At 36.9% G+C, this 19,981-nt stretch overlaps 1 protein-coding gene across 5 annotated transcripts in view; it reads left to right on the top strand.

The window, feature by feature from the left end:
* The window catches only part of RARA (retinoic acid receptor alpha), a 204,794-nt gene extending 186,508 nt beyond the window's left edge, over positions 1–18,286 (top strand). For 4 of the 5 annotated variants that reach the window (XM_034415766.3, XM_060691649.2, XM_060691647.2 and 1 more), the window contains 6 exons: positions 419–560; positions 6,497–6,657; positions 7,646–7,822; positions 8,527–8,731; positions 15,002–15,160; positions 15,479–17,240. In XM_034415766.3, the coding sequence (XP_034271657.1) occupies positions 419–560; positions 6,497–6,657; positions 7,646–7,822; positions 8,527–8,731; positions 15,002–15,160; positions 15,479–15,693 (1,059 nt within the window). In that variant the 3' untranslated portion in view covers positions 15,694–17,240. Of the gene's footprint in view, positions 1–418; positions 561–6,496; positions 6,658–7,645; positions 7,823–8,526; positions 8,732–15,001; positions 15,161–15,478 lie in introns of all 5 variants that reach the window. The other variant, XM_034415769.3, reaches the window with a different exon arrangement.
* Positions 18,287–19,981: the final 1,695 nt, after the last annotated feature.

Genomic DNA, 19,981 nt, shown 5'->3' with positions numbered 1-19,981 from the left:
AGACCACAAAAATTGAATGAATGAATTGACAAATATTCTGCTATACTGAACACATGATAGATAATTCAATGTGCTTCATGCTATTATTGATTTCTGAGCCCATTTTAATACCTAAGATCTCAAAACATTATACCCAGTTTTTGAAACGATTGAATTGTATCATTTTTAATACCATTAGCTAAATCTGCCCAGAAATGCCAGTCACAAGTGACATGATAATTGTCTAAAGCCTAGCACTAAAGTTATGGTAATTCTGAATTGGAGACATTATGATTTTTTTTTTTTTAAATGCTATACCTGCTCTCAAGGAGCAAGGATACTACAGCAAAGTGAAGAAGCCAAGCCATATGTTTTCACACCGTAGGAAAGAGAGAGTTGACTTGCTCATGCCATTTTTTTTCTTCTCTGAACCCTACAGGGCTTTTTCCGTCGTAGTATCCAGAAGAACATGGTATATACCTGTCACCGGGACAAGAACTGTATCATCAACAAAGTGACCCGGAACCGCTGTCAGTACTGCCGCCTACAGAAGTGCTTTGAAGTTGGCATGTCCAAAGAATGTGAGTGAATGGCGAAGAAAAGAAAAATGGGGTGGCCAAATTGTTGACCATTAGTTAATATTTTGTTATAATAGGAAGTTTCAAATGTCCATCCATATGAAAACCCAGACTTAAATTTCAGTTTTCCATTGAAAGTTAGAAGCCAGTTTACTAAGGCATTTTCAAATTATAATTCAAATCAAAATGCTGCGATATAAAATCGCCAACTATATAGAATTCTGAAGGCAAGAACTTCAGTGGTCCTAGAAGGAAAGAAGGAAATGAACCGACAGGGAGAAGTTGAAATGGGTTAGAAAACAAAGATGAAGGAATTGCTGATTCTGTAATATAGAGAGAACAAAAATTAAGATGAGAGAGGCAGGTCGTCTAACTGTACGAAAAAGCAGATTTCTTGTTATCATTTATTATGGAAATAATAATTAGTCTTACAACAAAAATTAATCCCATCTGATATTATCTGGAGGAACTAGACTCTAATTCCCATAATTCCCAACTAGCAATTGCACATTAAGGGAACGATCCCAATGGAGAGAGCATCAGCTAGGAAAAAGACCGATTTGCTGATTCTATTTTTTTTTTTTTTTAAATAAAATGGTACGTTAGGTGGGAGAAATGGATGACTCTTTTCTCTGTCACTGGTTCTTAACTGAGCTACTCTTCAGAAAGTTGGCATTAGCATATTTTGTCAAATAGCATTCTCTTTCCATCTAAAAGAAAAAGAAACCTGGGAATTTTTCTAGTTTTTTCCCAAAGGCCTGGTGCAGGGGGCTTACCCCTCTGCTTTGTTCTAATTTTGAGGGTGTTTCCCCGGCAACCATGATTGATGATGTCAGAGATAAATGACGCAGACAGGACCCTCCTGGCGTCTGCAGTGCTTAGTTGTCATGGCTCCCGACTGTAATGGGCGGGGGACAGAACCCCAGTTTGCAAGGGTTGGACTGATAAATCCATGAAATGAAAAGAAATGTCTCAAATGTGTAGAGAATCTATGGTTAATTTGGGGCATCCCAAATCCTATTGTTTCTTTTCCCCCGTTCATTCAAAAGTGAGGAGAAGAGGATGATCGAAAAGGGGCAGACTGTATTCTTTGTGACTTTATGTTCTCTTCGGCTTGCTAACAATATGGAATCCAGGAGGGCGACTGTATATTTCCAAGACCTACAGAGGATAGAAAAAGTGGGGATGAAAAGTTTGGTTTGGTTTGGTCTCCTTCCCCAGATTTTAACAAATAGCGCATGCTACCTGCTGATGAAGCGTGTGGCTAAGGATTCCATTATAACCAAGGACTTTCTGAGGGCTCAGTGAGAAAATGGAAACATCCATCTTGGATAGAGAGCTCCACCTTTTTGCTAGGCATTGTGGGGGGGAAAAGGGAGACATTTCTGGTAGGCAAAAAAATAAAAATAAAAATACAGTGTGGTAGAGAGAGGCCAGGAATTGCAAATGTAGACCACTTTAACTGAGACTGCTTTCAAGATGTGTGTGCGTGCACACACATGCACACATCCCACAGTGTGCTTTAGAATCCCTCCCTTACTCATTTCTTTTGGTGTTCTTCATTTTTCCTCATGCCAGCTGCTTTTTCTTACCCCACAACCTCTATGTGATGATGGATGCACCATCCCCCCCACTTCTTAACTGGCTGTCTGGTCTGTGCTTTATTGAATTTGCCAGGCAGACATGACTGATTTCCGAATTATCCCCCACCCCCTCCTTCATCAGGCAGGACGGTGATATGTACCAGCCTACCCCAAGCAAAAGACACATCTGGCATTCCCTCACCACTTGTATTAATTTAAAGGAAGATTCTTTTTCCTAGAAAATAAAAGTCAAGAAACCTTACAGTTTGAAAAGGATTGTTTTGCTTCCTCCACCAGGATATTCTCATATGGATTCTTTATAAAAATACACCACACAGAAAACGACAACAGCAAACGAGGCTTTGTAATGCTTCCATAAATCCAGCATGCAGAAAAGCAGTACCTCAAATCTGATACACCTGCATATTGCTTTTTGCAGCCAACATTACTTAATGTTGTTTGTTTTAAAATAATTTCCATTATTTTAGGAGCTGTTGTCTGAATTTCTTTTGACTGTTGGAATTTGAAGCTTCACTTGTTTTAAAGTTTCTAGTAGGTTATTTCTTTTAAGTTAAAAGTCTGGAATAACATATCTAATTAATTAATTAGTCAAGCAAAGTAAAATTCTCTTAGGTTAGCTCATTCTTAAACAATTCACACTGAAAGTGATCTAAGAATGTTCGTGTTTAGGTTAGTGAACAAGTAGTAGATAGTTAGTAAAGTGTGTAAAATGGCAGGCTGAAATAGGTCTTAGGAAGCATTAATAGAGAGAAAGAAAAAGATGAGGTATGAAAATTTTCTTGTATACCATAACAGACAAGGCAGAGATCATGAGAGCAGGCCAGCTTAGGTTGGAGGGTTGTTCATCCATTTTTTTCCTAATTAAAATAATCCCTTTGATTCAAACATTTCTTTCTTTCTTTCTTTCTTTCTTTCTTTCTTTCTTTCTTTCTTTCTTTCTTTCTTTCTTTCTTTCTTTCTTTCTTTCTTTCTCCTACTTTGCTGCTGAATTATCAGGTAACTATAATGGACTGGAAGTAATAACCTCTTTCTGATAGACAAAAACTTTATTTTGGTCATTGACCAAAAAAAAGAACGTTCAATAAAATGAATAACACAATTTCCCCCAGAACAAGAACTGTTAGCAGCTATTTGTGGGTGAAGCTTATGCATAATATAGCAATATTTCCCTTTTTTTAGAGACATAAATTTATTGCGATTGTTTAACAGATAAAAGTTATCAGGGTTCTCCGTAAATTTAAATAAAAGAGCGGTAATCAATTAGTGGTGAATGTCCTTGTAGAACTGACAATACAGAAGAAAGGAACTGTAGTTTCTATTGTAGCCATATTATAAGGGCAGTATTGGGTTTCATATGGGATTTTCTAGATTTCCTTTCTAGGACAGCTGTGGGGAGAGAATTCAATCAAATGAAAGGTCTCTTTGGTTTGTATAAATTGATAGAAATACTTCCTCAGTCCTTTAGTTACTGTGTGCTTTGATTGCTGTAATATGTGGGGAAGAACTTAGAAGAAGGGTTGACAGCTGCTGCTTTTAATCTTGGGTGCTGAGTTGTGCTTCCTGGTATGCACAATGGATAGCAAACTCATATTCTGGCCAACTGTATTGGGTATTGAACTTCTTCTAGGCTGATTTCTGGAGCCTGTATACTTTGGAAAGACCACCTTCCATTTATTCCTCCTGGGTCCCTTTGATCTTCTCTGGAAATGGGGCTATTAATTGTGATGAGAAGGTATAAGGTAGTGCTCACATTCTTTTTTTTTTAATTTGATTTATATGCCGCCCTTCTCCAGAGACTCAGGGTGGCTTACAATGCGTTAAGCAATAGACTTCATACTTTTGTATATTTATACAAAGTCATCTTATTGCCCCCATAATCTGGGTCCTCATTCTGGAATATCTTTATCTACTGAAGGCCAATTTCACATTTCAGTGGCTTCTTAAAGCTTCAGTTTTCATTAGAATGCTTTTCATGATGTTTGCTGACTTTTATGTTAATAGTTTGAAGGCACATTTAGATTGTTATTAAATTTGGAATTGAATAAGGAATCAGAATAATTCAAAAATATTGTGGGAATAAGGAATCTCTCAGAACTGGATAAAATTATATTTATCTTTGAGATTTCTTTTTTGTTGCCTTGGCTTTAGTTTGAACATATTCATGCACATGCATACATAGGTATCATAAAATCGTGTTTTTGTTTTCTCCACAAAAGGAACAAGTTATTGGCTTATAAATATGATTCTTTGGTGGATTGGATGCATTATTTATTTATATTCTTAGTTTGGAATAATAGGCAAGAAATATTTTTACTTCCCATTTAACATGCTTTTGCACTATTGTAACTTGTGCTTAATGTTACTACTTGGAGCACATCATGGCACTGTGTATTGGTTTGGAGCTAAGAAGGACTGTTGTTAGTAGTTAGGAGGCATTTAGGTAATCTACAAAATGTGAAGAAAGCATCTTTTACTGTTTTTTGATGGCTGCAGCCCTCTTAACACTGATCCTTAGCTTTTTGGAAACCAAAAGTCCTAGGGAACATCAGCTGCATGATAGAGAAATCTGGTTTAGCCTTGTATTTCCAAATCTGATTCTTTCTTCCAGAGAAGATGGTGATTAAAAAAAATCCATTACTTTTTCTCTCTGGCTGAAATTCCTTCTGTTGTATAAATATATTCCATCCTGGTATATTTTTTTGTTATGTATTTTTTGTTCTATCCTTCCTTTACTAAATTTGCTTCTACACAATATGGGACATTATTTCAAAATTTCTAGTTAACTATTATTCAGATTCTAGGAATGTACAATTGGCCTGGGACTTTTCCTTCTTTCAACATCCCCTTTTAAATGCATATTTTAAATCTCCATTTCAGCACCTTCTTGCAAATGCTACATAGCTTCTTTTGTCCTCTGACCCCTGCTGCTTTCTATCAAGCATTCCCATTTAGTTCTTCTTCTTCCTAACTCAGCAACTTCATTGTTCTTCCTTCTCTTTGCCTTCTCTCTGTACTCTTTCAGGAATACAGTTTTTTTCCCCCCAGTCAATGTTTAAATATTCCCAACTATCTGGATAGTATCTTGAATTCTGTTGAACCTTATCTACTGCCAATTTACTTTGACCATTAGTAGGTCAGATTCTTGTAGAGAGCTTAAGCATACAATAAACTATATATTCATTTGAACTGCCTGAGTTTCCTGATTTTTTGTGTTTGACACCTGACTTGGTGTTGAATAGATTACGACCTCCATAATTTCCAACCAATATCACCAGTATTGTTGAGAAAAAAAGTTTTTATTCCATCTGAAGAGTACCAGGTTGAGAAATGCAACATTTTCTTTTAGCATCTCTTTATTTTTGATGCTCAAATTAAATCAGCTATATGTTGAATAAGTGCCATTAGTAAAAATTACTAATTTTTGAGGATCATTGACTTTGTAATAAAAATGAAGATAGGAGGTGGGATGAGATTCCCAAATGATCAGCAACCAAAAACAAGGGGAAAAGTACTATATGTATATTTTTTGAAAAGGAAAAATAAACTTGTATCAGCTGTACTGCTACCATTTGCAGAAAGGCAGGATACCTCCTCCTTTAGCCAGATTATCTAACCAGTTCTTGCTAGTGCCACTAACTCAGTTTTCAGAATTGATTATCTGATTCCAGAAATCTCTATTGTATGTTAAATTAACTGTATCATTATCATCATCATCAGAGCTGTGGTGGCTCAATGGTTAGAATGCACTATTTCAGGCTAATTCTGCTGATTGCCAATTAGCAGCAGTTTAGCAGTTCACATCTCACCAGGCTCAAGGTTGACTCAGCCTTCCATCCTTCCGAGGTCAGTAAAATGAGGATCCAGATTGTTGAGAGCAATATGCTGACTCTGTAAACTGCCTAGAGAGGGCTGTAAAGACTGCGAAGTGGTGTATAAGTCTTGGAAAAGAGCCGAGGTGGCGCAGTGGTTAGAGTGCAGTACTGCAGCTACTTCAGCTGACTGCTAGTTCAGCAGATTAGCGGATCAAATCTTACCGGTTCAAGGTTGACTCAGCCTTCCATCCTTCCGAGGTGGGTAAAATGAGGACCCAGATTGTTAGGGGGCAATATGCTATTCAGTATACTGTCTTTGGTGTAAGCCACCCAGAGTCCTCGGAGAGTGGGCGGCATAGAAATATGACGAATAATAATAATAATAATAATAATAATAATAATAATAATAATAATAATAATAAGTGTTATTGCTACTGCTATCATTTTTATAAATCTGCATGAGAAATGGATTGGCTGCTCATTGAAGTTTGATTGTTTGTTGTCCCTTTGATTTCTTTTGAAGCTGTCCGGAATGATAGGAACAAGAAGAAAAAAGATGCTCCAAAGCAGGAATGTTCAGAGAGCTACATCATTACACCTGAGGTGGAAGATCTCATCGAGAAAGTGCGCAAGGCTCACCAGGAGACCTTCCCTGCCCTCTGCCAGTTGGGCAAATACACCACCGTGAGTGACAGCCAAAATAAGGGCCAAAGAAGACTGGGTGGGAAAGTTCAGCAGGACAACTTTTCCCAAACTTGATACCATGAATTGGCATCTTAACACCTGTCACTCAAGCCTTTGCAACCCATTAGAGAAATTTGTAAAATAATAGATGATTCAGAATTAAAGTCTTAGATGTTCTGAACAGAGATATAAACAGTCCTCTGTTTTGTTAATTTTATGCTACTGTTTGGACTAAGTGGTCTATTTAGCTTTCTTGGCTTTCATCAGGCAATTTTCTACATTTAAAAAAAAAACATTTCTTTAGCAATAAAGATGAAAAATCATCTTGTCCATTCATTTGGTTGTACAGAATCTACTAAAAATGGCATTCAGCTTATGTTTTTTGAAAGTAAGAGCAGAAGTTGTCATTTCTGTTGGTAGAATTGGCTCAACTATTCCCATATAAACTTAATTTATTTAATATGTAATAATTAGTTATGTTATAGCTAGAAGATACAGGAAACTTCGGACAATTTTTGAGGGAGAACGGGCAATTCAGAATTGATTGATTGATTACTCAGGGAATAAAGCTGTTTATTCTATGAGAAGACAAAATATCTGAACCACCAGAAATTACCTGGGAAATATTTTTTAAAAACTTCCACTTCAATAGATCATGTTAAGCCGTGATTTATTATAGGCATAGGTCATTGAACAAATTCAAGTCAATTTTTTAGATAAGAAGTATAATTGTGGCTTCTTTAGCTAATCCCTTATCTGCTTTTTCTCCTTTTTACCTGTTTTTGTCCTGCACTGGCATAGTTACAAAATAAACTCAGGAAGCCATGTAAAGAAAGTATTGCCTTTCTCACATCACACAAAGAATTATAACCCATATGCTAGTATCAAATTCTGGATTCAAGCATACGGGTTTACTGCTGTAAAACAAATGCAGTAAATGCTTGTTTTGTCAAATGCAATTCCTTTTCTCTTTCCCTGTCTCCAATAGAACAACAGTTCAGATCAGCGGATATCTCTTGACATTGATCTGTGGGACAAATTCAGTGAATTGTCCACAAAGTGCATCATCAAGACAGTTGAATTTGCCAAGCAGCTGCCAGGCTTCACCACACTCACAATTGCTGACCAGATTACACTCCTCAAAGCGGCCTGCCTCGACATCTTGGTAAGTAGATGGGTTCTTTTCCTTTTCAAACAAAGCTCAGCAATTAAAAAAAAAAAAAGAGGAAATATATACAATTATGGAATAGTAGGTATTAATTAACATTCAAGCCATACTTTCACAGGATCAGCCCAAGGCTAAAGGAGAATGTTGTGGTAGTACCCTATCTCCATTTCTTACATACATAATCATTTTTTGGAGAACTAATTTGATCTAGTGGGCAAGGCACCAGATTAACAATCAGGACATTGAGTTATAGCCCGCTTTAGGCATGAAAGCTGGCTGGGTAAACTTTGGTCCAGTCACTCTCTTCATAACCAATGGATCAATACTTGGTTGATAAAAAAAAACAAAAAACCAGACCCTGCACTTGCGAGAAAATGATAGGAAGAAACAAAAAGTGCTGTTCATCATACTTATGGTGATAAACTAGGAGCTCAGGACAGGTGTTAGGTTATACATAACAATGTCCAGCAGAACAGAGTGGCCAGGATATTAAGAGGATAGTTTGAAAGGTAGCTATTGTGTCTTCCCAGAGATCTGCCACCTGAAACAGATGATGTACTCTTGTCTAACAATAGTACAAGTCCTGCAGCTGAATTTTGTAGTAATATATTACACACTGAATGTGATCAATGTTACAGGTAGAACATAGAAATGATGGGGAACAACTGTGGTGAATACCTCTAACATGCTTCCCATCACAGATCCTTCGGATATGCACACGCTACACACCAGAGCAGGACACCATGACCTTTTCTGATGGCCTGACCCTCAACCGCACTCAGATGCATAATGCAGGCTTTGGACCCCTCACAGACCTGGTCTTTGCCTTTGCCAACCAGCTGCTGCCACTTGAGATGGATGATGCTGAAACCGGACTCCTCAGCGCCATCTGCCTCATATGCGGAGGTGAGTGCCATTACTGGGCCAATAAATAATAAATAGGATCAAGATTAAGTTTTGGACATTTGCATATTTTCAGGGCTTGCCTATGGAATGCACAGAGGCATTGACCCTTACCTGCCAAAGGTAGAGAGCAAGCTATCCATGCTGTGCATGTATGTATGCAGCCAGATACCTTGATTTCATATAGCTAAGAAAAATGTACATTGCACAGCACTCTGAAGAGAAGTGTCATAATACCTGCTCAGACCTACTGTTTCTATGTGTAGCATCTCCTGAGTAAATATGAAAACTCTGTAAATGCCAGCCACTGTCACAACTGACCCAAAACTAATTTTAGTTAGCTCCTAATAATATTAATACTCAGGTTTATTCCTTTTTCTTGCTTTTGTGCCTGGAAATATTTTCTTTGGAATACTCCTCCATCTATCGCTATAAAATGCATGCAGTGGCATTAATATCTACAATCTAGGCTTCTTAATCTGTTATCTTTTACATTCGTGTTTCTCATTTTCATGCTGCTCTGGAGAGTTCTGAGAGTTGAAGATCACACTTCTTAAAGTTGCTGAGGTTGAGAAACACAGGCTTACATGATGTTAGACATGTATTGCCTGTAGTACTTGGGTATGAAAGGAGTAGTCCAACAGTAAGGAGTACATAAGTTACAAAAGAATGAGATATCCATTCTGTATGCTGAACAACCAAGTTCAGTGGCTTGGTACCAGGGATGGGTTCTACTTACCTTTACTACCGGTTCACAACAGGGCCATGTGCGCGCATGCGCAAAGTATTCTGATGACGTCGGGCTTGGTGGGCGGAGCCTCCCTCCAGTTTTACTACCAGTTCTATAGAACCTGTCTGAACCGGGGGCAACCCACCACTGCTTGGTACTCAATTGCTTTGAAATTTATTGAATTTGGTACTCAATGCATTTTGACATGAAAATCCTGGTGCTCTATTGCTTGTTTGGTACTCAGTATACAAGCTAGAACTTGTCATTGTCAGCTTCCTTGTGGCTCATTACATTATTTCTTATGAGAAAAGTTTATTTGGTACTGATCATTGTTGGCACTCATCATGCCTCCCAATTAATTATGAGTACCAATGTAGCTAGTTCTCATTGGGACAGAATGTGAGGTTTCACAGTTTTGAAGTAAGGGATTTCGTTATTCCTTCATTATAAAATCTTTGCTGCTTAAAAACAAAATGAATTTTCAGCCATATAAGCCTCTCACCCCAACATTCACAGATACACCTGCATTCCAAAGTGAGTTTTACCATCTCTTTGAAGTTTATTTTGATTGATTGATTAATTAATTCAAGTTTGTAATTGTTTCTTTTAATGCAGACCTTCAATCAAAATAATGCATGGGAAGGAAAAATGACAGATTTTAAAAAAGAGTAATAAATAGTTAAATGTCAGACCAATATATACTGACCTTTTTAGAAAGAAAAAAATAAATCAGCAAAATTAATAAAGACAAATAACAATAGTAGAAACAAAGCACTAAGGAGATAATACCAAAACAAATAACCAAAAGTGCGTATGTATGATTTATTATTTAAATTTATTATGGTCATCCAACTCGAATGTATTCTAGGCATACAATTCATATTAGAACATAGGTAGAACATAGAATCATAAGGCTAGAAGAAGGGTCTTTGGAGGTCTTCTAGTCCAGCCTCCTGTTTTAAGGCAGGCGACCTTGTATCACTCCAGTCAAATAGTTGTCTTATCTATTTTTGAAATCTCCAGTGATGGCACATTCACAATCCCAGGAAACATTGATTAATTGTTTTCACTGTCAGAAAATTTCTCTTTACTTCTAACAGAATAACAGAGTTGGAAGTTCTTCTAATCCAGTTCCCTGCTCAGGCAGGAAGCTGTATATCACTTCAGACAAGTGGTTGTCCAATCTTTTCTTAAAAACTTCCAGTGTTGGAGCAGCCACAACTTCTGGAGACAATTAGTTCCACTGATTAATTGTTGTAACTGTCATGAAATTTCTCCTTAGTTTTAGGTTGTTTCTCTCCTCGATTAGTTTCTATCCATTGCTTCTTGTCCTGCCTTCAGGTGCTTTGAGGAATAGATTGATCCCCTTTTCTTTGCGGCAGACCTTTAGATATTGGAACACTGCTTTCATGTCACCCCAATCCATCTTTCATTTAAACTAGACATATTCTATTCCAGCAGCTTTTCTTTATGTTTTAGCCTCCAGTTCTCTAATCATCTTTCTTGCTCTTCCCTGCACTCTTTCTAGTCTCAACATTTTTTTTTTTTTACATTGTTACGACCAAAACTGGATGCAGTACTCCAAGTGTGGTCTTACCAGGGCATTATAAAGTGGTATTGACATGTCAAATTATCTTGATTCTATTAACTGCAGCACACTGCTGGCTCATATTTAAGTGATTGTCTACTAGAACTCAAGTGGACAATTACTTAATATTACTTAATATTAATATAGTCAAGTAACGCCCAAAACCCTTTTCTCAATTTTAAAACCACTTTTTCATTATAGATCTTCCTGATCTTATAAATTCATATTTTTACCAACATCTTTGGTTTTTTATTATTAATCTTAAAACCTGATAGAATACCAAAACCCCCCATATTTTTCATCAATAACTGAATCCTTTTCCAAGGAACTTGTAAAATCAAAACCAAATCATCCCTAAATGCTCTCATCTTAAAAATCTGTTTTGTTTTGTTAGTTCCATTATAGAACAGAACAGAACAGAACAGAATAGCAGAGTCAGAAGGGACCTTGGACCCCCTTAGGCAGGAAACCCTATACCACTTCAGACAAATGGTTATCCAACATCTTCTTAAAAACTTCCAGTGTTGGAGCATTCACAACTTTTGGAGGCAAGTTGTTCCACTGATCAATTGTTCTAACTGTCAGGGAAAATTTCTCCTTAGTTCTAAGTTTCTTCTCTCCTTGATTAGTTTCCACCCATTGTTTCTTGTTCTACCCTCAGGTGCTTTGGAGAATAGTTTGACTCCCTCTTCTATGTGGCAACCCCTGAGATATTGGAACACTGCTATCATGTCTCCCCTAGTCCTTCTTTTCATCAAACAATTATCTTCTTGCATTATTTGATAGATATCTAATACTTCCAAGAACCAAAATAAACAACAAAGGGGACAAAAGACAATCTTCTCTTATCCCCTTGTGGAGTTCATACAGTTTAGTGAAATCACCTTTAACCATAATTGGAGCCTTCTGAGGCATATGTATCAACTTGAATCCTTGAATAAAGTTATTGTCTAAGTTTATATCTTCCAGAATTTTAATTTTAAAAAAGGCCAGTTCAAATTATTAAAAGTTTTCTCTGCATCTAAGATTAATGTGGCTTGTATGATGTTATATTGCAATATTCTTACATACAATACAGTTCTCATATTATCTTTTAATTGTCTTTTAGATAAAAATCCACACTGAATAGGTCTTGTAAATCTTGTAAAACATTTTAAATCTGTAGGCTAAAATTGATGTGAATAGTTTATAATTATTTCAATAAGAAAACTGGTTTGTAATTCTTAGTAGAGGTTAAGTCTTGTCCTTCCTTTGGTAACAATATTGGTTTCTTTCCAGAATTCTGGAATTGCATCTCCCTGTAAAATAGATATCTTTCTCTTTTAAGGGTTTATTAACTCCAAACAACCACCATTTTCTCAATCTCTTCCCTTTTCAAGATCCATTTTTCCTTGTTTTGTGCTTTTATCCTCATTCATTCTCCCTGTACAATCAGATTGCTACACCATGCTTTTTTTTCATACTGTTCATTTCGCTTCTGTATTCAATCCAGCACTGATTAATTACCACACCCTTTTAAAATAACTAATTTCCATTGTATTCAATTTACTTTAATATGTCTTCTGACATACCCAACTCTTGCTTCCATGTAATAATGTGAGGAGAAGCAGTTTGATATTGTCAAGCACTGGAGCATAATTTGTAGCTGTCACCAGCCTATGGATTCCTGCTTTCCTGCACACCAGTTTGCTTTTTCTGACATATATTTTAGTCCTTTTATTTATAAATTGCCTACAGCTTCACTTCTCTACATGTATTCATCAACTCCACAAGATTAATCAGCTCTGCTCCACAAGATCAAATCACATTCAGTCATATCTATTACATCCTTCTCCTTTATTATACATGTTTTTCTTTCATTCATTTTATTTTTTTGGTTTGTGGTATTTGCTACTCTTACATTCCAAGTCATGATTTCCATATGACATTCAATTATCAATCTTTATTACAATCATGGATTATTAACATTAGAAGGGTGGAATACATATAACATATATTTGTTAATTAAGGGGGATTTTGTATTATGATAGATTTACATAGCCATATATGAACTTTTATGGGGTTTTTTGTGTTTGCTTAGAACTTTTAAACCTTTTAATATATTTTTAAAAAATATTTTTGTTTTTATATTTTTTTAACTTTAAAAATCTTTTTTAAATTTTTAGTTTTTAAAATTATTGTTTATATTCCATCCTTCTTATACTGGCTTATGACCGTAATAAATATTTGATTGATTGATTGATTAAAAACACAATCATGATCAGATAAATCCATAGACTTTATGGTGTTAATCGATTTAAGTTTTTACGAATTATTTTTCAGTAGAGTATTGGATGAGTAGATTTGGTGGTACCTTTGCTACTTACGATATTCTCTACTAATGGTAAGGACAGTAATGGTCAATTTTTGCAGATCTTGGCCAAGACGGGACAAGGGCAGCCAGAACTCAGTTTTATTCCCAGGATGTTCACACTATTCCGTGCATGCTAGGATCTTTAATCTAAAAATTTTCTTGCAAGCCAATACACCATCCAGGAAGGTATATGCAGTGCCTTGATCTGCACATTTATACTAATAGGCAATTCATGTGATTTATTTGCTTACTAAAGTCACAATTCTGTGTTAGAGAGTAATACATACAGGTTTTATTTTTACTGGTACTCATTATATGTGTACATTTCTGAAAAGAAAAGGGAGAGAGGGAAACCAAAAGTAAGTGTGTGGAGGCCTGAGCAATAGCACCACCTGGTGGCTAGATCTAAAAAGAGAGCTATAATGATAATTGGTAATTTTTAAAGCTTTTGATAAATGAGGTAAGATGTGGGAAATGCCTGAATCCATGTATTCTAATTCCTTCAGATACTAATACTGTTTACTGAAAAGATATAGAGGACACGTAATACAGGGAGTCTTTGCTTAATTCGTTCAGTTTTAATAAACTTACAAGTCCTCAAAATTCCAGCCATCGTAGAGTCCTCACAGTCATGTGATTACAGGTGTTTGGCAACTGATTTGCACATAACAACAGTTGCGGCACCCCATGGCCATATGATCACTATTTAAGATCTTCCCTGCTAGCTTTCCATAAGCAATATCAATGTTTGGGTCACTTTGGAAAATCCCCCCCTCCCTCCTGCATGCATGCTACAGTATTCCATTTCCACCAACTCGTTCATGGCTCGTGCTGGCCCTCCAAGAGCTATCCTTGCCTCCCCCATGCCCCTCCCCCCAGCTTTTCCCTGGGATTCCTACCACTTCCCGTTTAGCAATTTACATGTTTTGGGTTTACGATAGCACCCAGAATTATCAGGATTGCTATTGCTAAACGATGCACTCATATGGCAATGCGCTTTACAACTCTATCACTTAGCCATAGCAATCCTGGTCCCAACTGCTGTTGTAACCCAGAACTCTCTGTTCCTATGACAAAGCTTTCATTGGATGCTGCTAAACATTTGCTTTCATTATGGAAGGTAAAAACATAAATATCATGGATTTGTTTTTTACTTATATCCCACCTTTATTTTTTGTTAATTTAAATTGGTGAACTTAGTGCTAGTTAATAAGATATTTACTAGTTCAAAATCACCCAACCTGTTTTCATGCCTAAGGGAAAACTAGAACTCAAAATCTCCTAGCACTTTAATCACTAGAGCAAATTCATTTCATGCTCAGTTTTTGTTAAACATGACAGTGGCACACAAGTTTCTTTGATTGTGCACAGGTAGAAGTTAGCCACGATCCCCTATAAAGTGCCTTCCAAAAGATTTTGCTAGCTGATGGATGATGGGATCTGAAGTCAAATCACATCTGGAGGATGCTAAGTTCAGAAACCCACAAAAGAAATGTCAAGTGATACTTTTTAAGGCAAAGATTGTATTGCCACAGAGAAGATATGAAAAGAGAAATGTATTCTGTTCCCTTTTTAATTGCCTCACCTCCCCCTCCTCTCCAGACCGACAAGATCTGGAACAACCAGACCGAGTGGATCAATTGCAAGAACCTCTGTTGGAAGCCCTGAAAATCTATGTGAGAAAGAGGAGACCTAGCAAACCCCATATGTTCCCCAAAATGCTGATGAAGATTACAGATCTACGGAGCATCAGTGCAAAAGGTAAGGGCAGAGTTTCAGACCCTGCAGGGAAAAAAAGTTTTCTTTTTTCTTAAATCTGTAGGGAGGCAGATTTTTTAAAAATTAATTCATAACTAAAAACTGTCTGATATGTATGGCCGTGTTGAACATCATGTTCAAAACTGAAGGGTAATTCTAGGAATACAGTGAGCATTCTTCAATATATACCACACTTTGGAAAACTTTTGAAAGTAAATTATATTGAGTGTTGCTTGCACCCTTAGTATATTCTCTTGGCTTGTTTAGGAAATGCTCAGGTTATGTTTTGTATTGGTAAATCACCTGTCTTCCCTCCCGCAGGTGCTGAAAGAGTGATAACTTTGAAAATGGAAATTCCTGGATCAATGCCACCCCTCATCCAGGAAATGCTGGAGAACTCTGAAGGCATGGATTCTTTGGGAGGCTCAACAGGAGCTCCTTCCCGTATCAGTAGCTTAGCTCCACCTCCAGGCAGCTGCAGCCCTAGCCTCTCGCCCAGCTCCAACAGAAGCAGTCCTGCCACACATTCACCGTGACCATGCTGGACCCCTGAACTAGTTGCTTGATCCCCCCTTCTGCGCACATCGGTCTTTTGCTTCCTGGGTCTGCCTGGACACACGTCTCAGGAGGAGCAGAGGTGGGGTGAAGGCGTAGCAGTGGGACTGACTGTTGCTGCAGGCATTCTTCTCCTCCCTCTCTGTACCACATCAGTCCTGCCCAGACCCAAGAGGGAAGGCTTCTTATGTTCTCCTATACCAGCACACTATTTCTCACTTAGCTGTTCAAACAAAACAGGGTTCCGTGTGCAAGGAAGGGCCCTGTTCTCATGGAGGGAAGGCACAGACTTTCTCTGAAGGCAGATCAGCAAGTAGATCTGAAGGACGGCTGCTCAAAATTAGGAGCAAGATTTTTTTTTCAAAAGAAACTAGTTACAGAAAAAAAAACCTTCTCTGTGGCACGTATCCCTCCCCCACTCTCTTCTTCAGTCTTGTCATGCACACATACATGCCTCCACAAAAGTGTTGCTTGCTTCTTGTTGCAGTGAAAATGAAGTAGTGGGGGTTTTTTTTCCCAGTTGAGTTTGCATTTCAGATATTTCGGGGAAAGGGTATAATGTTTTTTTAAAAAATTGCTCAAACCTTCTCTTCATCCTCAATTTGGCCGTGCAATCTTACCTTTGTCTCTTTTCTTGCCGCCTCCTACTTGTCCACTCACATATGCCTAAAAATGTCACCAGCAATTTTTTTAAAAAAAGAAACATTAGTTCTTCAGTTTCTTTTTTTAAAGTACAGTAAAACATGGAGGGAAGGATTCATTTAAGAAAGAATAACTATTATATATACAAATATCTATGAATATATATAAATACATTTGAAAAAAAAAACTTTGTACAAGTTTGGAATTTGAAGGGTTTCTAAAAAAAGAGGGTGGCAAAGAAAAGGCCAGAAAAACCAAACCAAATCATGGAGATTCATGTGTGGAGTTGGTCATGCTTCTCATTATAGATTCAAAACTGTTATGTAGCCAAGTACTTGAATTTGGTAACCACTCTTCTACGAACACTATGCCAGGAATGACTGAGAAATCTGGCTTATTGGTAAGTAATCACGAGTTCTAATGAATTCTGGTCAGCTTAAATAGCCAGAAATGCCCAGTGGCAAAGAGGTTATCACTGCATTCAAAACAATTCTTGGCTGATCTCTTGTTTAAGAATACAGAGTCTGCAGAGCAAGGCATATTTAAAAAGAAAATCCACAAGCCACTGCTCTAATTTGCTTTGGTCCTATTTTCAGAGAGAGCTAACTGAAAGCAATAGGACAACATTCCTTGCTGCCAGAATTTCCTGGAGTGTGTTTTAAGTTTCAGTGTTTCCTGCAACTGTGGCTAGTATGAGTTAAAGATACTTAATTTTGGCTAGTCATGTACTTAATGGCTGCTTTTATTTGCAATATATCTTGTTTGGATCACATGGATACAAAGCTAAAATCTCACCATTCTCTTTTTTATTTCTATTTTGGCAAATGAAAAATTGAGAAATGAGGGGGTTCTGAACATTGTGATAAAAGTATTGTTTTGAGCAAAATGCTTTGTTTTCTAAAGGTGTGTGTCAGTGTGTGTGTGTGTGTGTGTGTGTCAAAAACACCTACGTTGTTACTTGTTCTTACTAACAAAAAGCCAATTTCTCCCTCTCACTCAACTCCTGATTCTTATTATAAAATACTTTTGAAAGAGCAACTTTAATTTTGTAAGGCACAGAATTTTATCAGGGGAAACATACTTACTTTTTTTCTTCAGTCCACTGACCTTTGTTCACTTCATTGGTTTCTAAGTTGAATAATTTGTATCCTCTTTTGGAAGAGAAAGATTAAGGGCCGGGGTCTAAAGAGTTAACGTTGGAAGCTTTGTGGTGGGTGAAGGGTCTCTTTTCTATAATGATTCACATAATCTGAATTGCCGCATCACCAACTTGTTGTGTCTTGTGATCAAAAGGCTTGGGGAAAGATTGCTTTTGAAAGAGAATAAGGCAGATAGACAATCACTGTAGTCCTTGAACATAATAGGACTAGCTTTTGAGTTCCATCCATAACATGATACCACTAGATTTCATCCCTTTGCCTATTTATCTGGAAATAAGGGTTGTTTTCCAACTGTACAATCCTACTTGTGTTTATGTAGAAGTAAATCAAAGTGATGAGCAGGGGGTTGGACTAGATGACCTCCAAGGTCCCTTCCAACTCTGTTACTGTTGTTATAGGCTTCATTCCAAAGCCGTAGAAATAGGAATGAGGTCCTTCAAACTCCCGCCCCATTAGGTTCAAAACAACTGCCTTGGGTGGATTCCTGATTTATCTATAGGGAACACACCATGTTTCAAAGATGTAGCCAGCTCCGAATCTCTTTAGGGCAGTCTGAGGAGATTATCAGTATGGTTTATTCTAGGGTTTGGGGTTTTTTTTTTGTGTTGAGATTTGATTGTCTTAGAATATGTGATATGACATTTAAACAGAATTGTGGAGGGTGGGATTAGCAACAAGATTTTTATTCTCAAAAAAGCCCCTCCCTCAGGTTGCAAGGCATGTGCTTCACACTTCTCAGATATGTATATAAAGTTGTTATTTCATATAAAAAGATCCTGGTGAGTTTAAATCCTCCCATAATTGTTGAATTGGGTGGGGATGGACTTGTGAGATGTCTTATGTGTGCCCCTTAAAAGAAATGACTGTCTGGTGTAAATGAATTACCTTATTCTCAGCTCTATTGCATTAAGTGATCAGCAATTTATTGAAGGGTTAAATCAGCAGGGATTAGCCATGGTAAGTCAATGGACCTTTGCTATGGTAAGGTAATATACTTTTAAATATTAGATGCCAAGCAGTAACAATAAAGGAAACCTGTGTTTGTTACAATTATATATTGAAATTTCAGAAATATTTGGCTGGTTGTTCTGGAAATAGAACTAGACTGATGATAAGGTGAATCCACATCTTAGTTCTTATTACACCAATGTGCAACAAACTTGCACATAGCAAAGGATAGCATCTCTAAGGGGACTAAGGTGGAATTTGATGGCACAATGAGCTTTATTTAGTTTAGAAATCTGTTACTAAATGAACTACAATTACCCAATTGTATTGTCTGAAAGGTGCTTTTTCAAGAGGCAAATGGACTTTCTGTTTTTTCTTTGAAAATGTTTTGCTTCTCATTCAATAAGTTTCTTCAGCTGAAGAAACTTCTTGGATGAGAAGCGAAACATCTTCAAAGAAAAAACAAAGTCCAGTTGCCTCTTGAAAAAGCACCTTTGGGACAACCATGACTTGGATGACTGAGAATTTCCATAGTCATTTACCCAATTGTATGTTTTTGACAGCAAAGGCAGAAATACTCTGCATGACAATTCAGTGCTGTCCAATCAAAGTGGAGAAACATGATCATATTTAACATATCATTAATGTATGGATTAGTTACAAAAACCAGATGAGTTTGTCAATATTGTTGCAGTCTGGGATTAATAAATAGGTTTACAAGTAAGTAATTAGTATACTCTTTCCAAATCATCTGCCTGACCTATGTTAAGAAATCACAAAATATTGGACTAGAAAGATTGTGCTTCATCAGAACAAGACAATTCTTATCAGATTTTCTCCTATTTAGAGTTGTGTGAAATCCTTTAGTTCATCTTGGAGCATTCTAATAGGAAACCAACAGCTTTTAACATTGTCATTCTTCTGAGCATCTCTTTGATGAACCTGAAATTGAAATGTAAGGAGGATGAAGAAGTTTAGGTTCATAAACCCCGTTTCCTCAAGCTGCTGACCTCCAGTTATGTTGGACCATAATCTTCCAACATGGGCATTCTTCTAGCATTTCAAAAACACTTGAGAGAAAAATCAGTTTTCCTCATGCTTTTTTTTTTTTTTAGAGAACATGACATTTGAGAAAACGTGGAAGGTAATCTTTTAAGTAGCAAAATGCACTGTTTGTGGTTGGGACATCTGACTCCCAAGGCACCTAACGAAACAGGAGGGTGCTCTTGAATATTTTATAAAACTCAACTCCAGTAGAGGAGAAATGATGGTGCAGCAGCTTTATTCCAATACTCCACCAGAACTTTTTAAGAATGATTCAGGCAGAAATTCTGCAAGATAAATTTTCTCTGGTGTGAAGAGAATAAAATGGAAGAAAAAATAACAGAAATGTCCATTTTATAATTGCTATTAGTTTCCTGGATACTCCAAAATTGTGACTGGAAAAGTAAAGTAAAATACTGATTTAGATATACCACTTCACATTGTTTCACACTCAGAAAATATACCATATTTGTTT

This window comes from Pantherophis guttatus, chromosome 4 (assembly GCF_059756535.1).
Source record: "Pantherophis guttatus breed Tessera chromosome 4, ASM5975653v1, whole genome shotgun sequence".
NCBI lineage: Eukaryota > Metazoa > Chordata > Lepidosauria > Squamata > Colubridae > Pantherophis > Pantherophis guttatus.
This window is presented reverse-complemented; position numbering and strand designations above follow the sequence as displayed.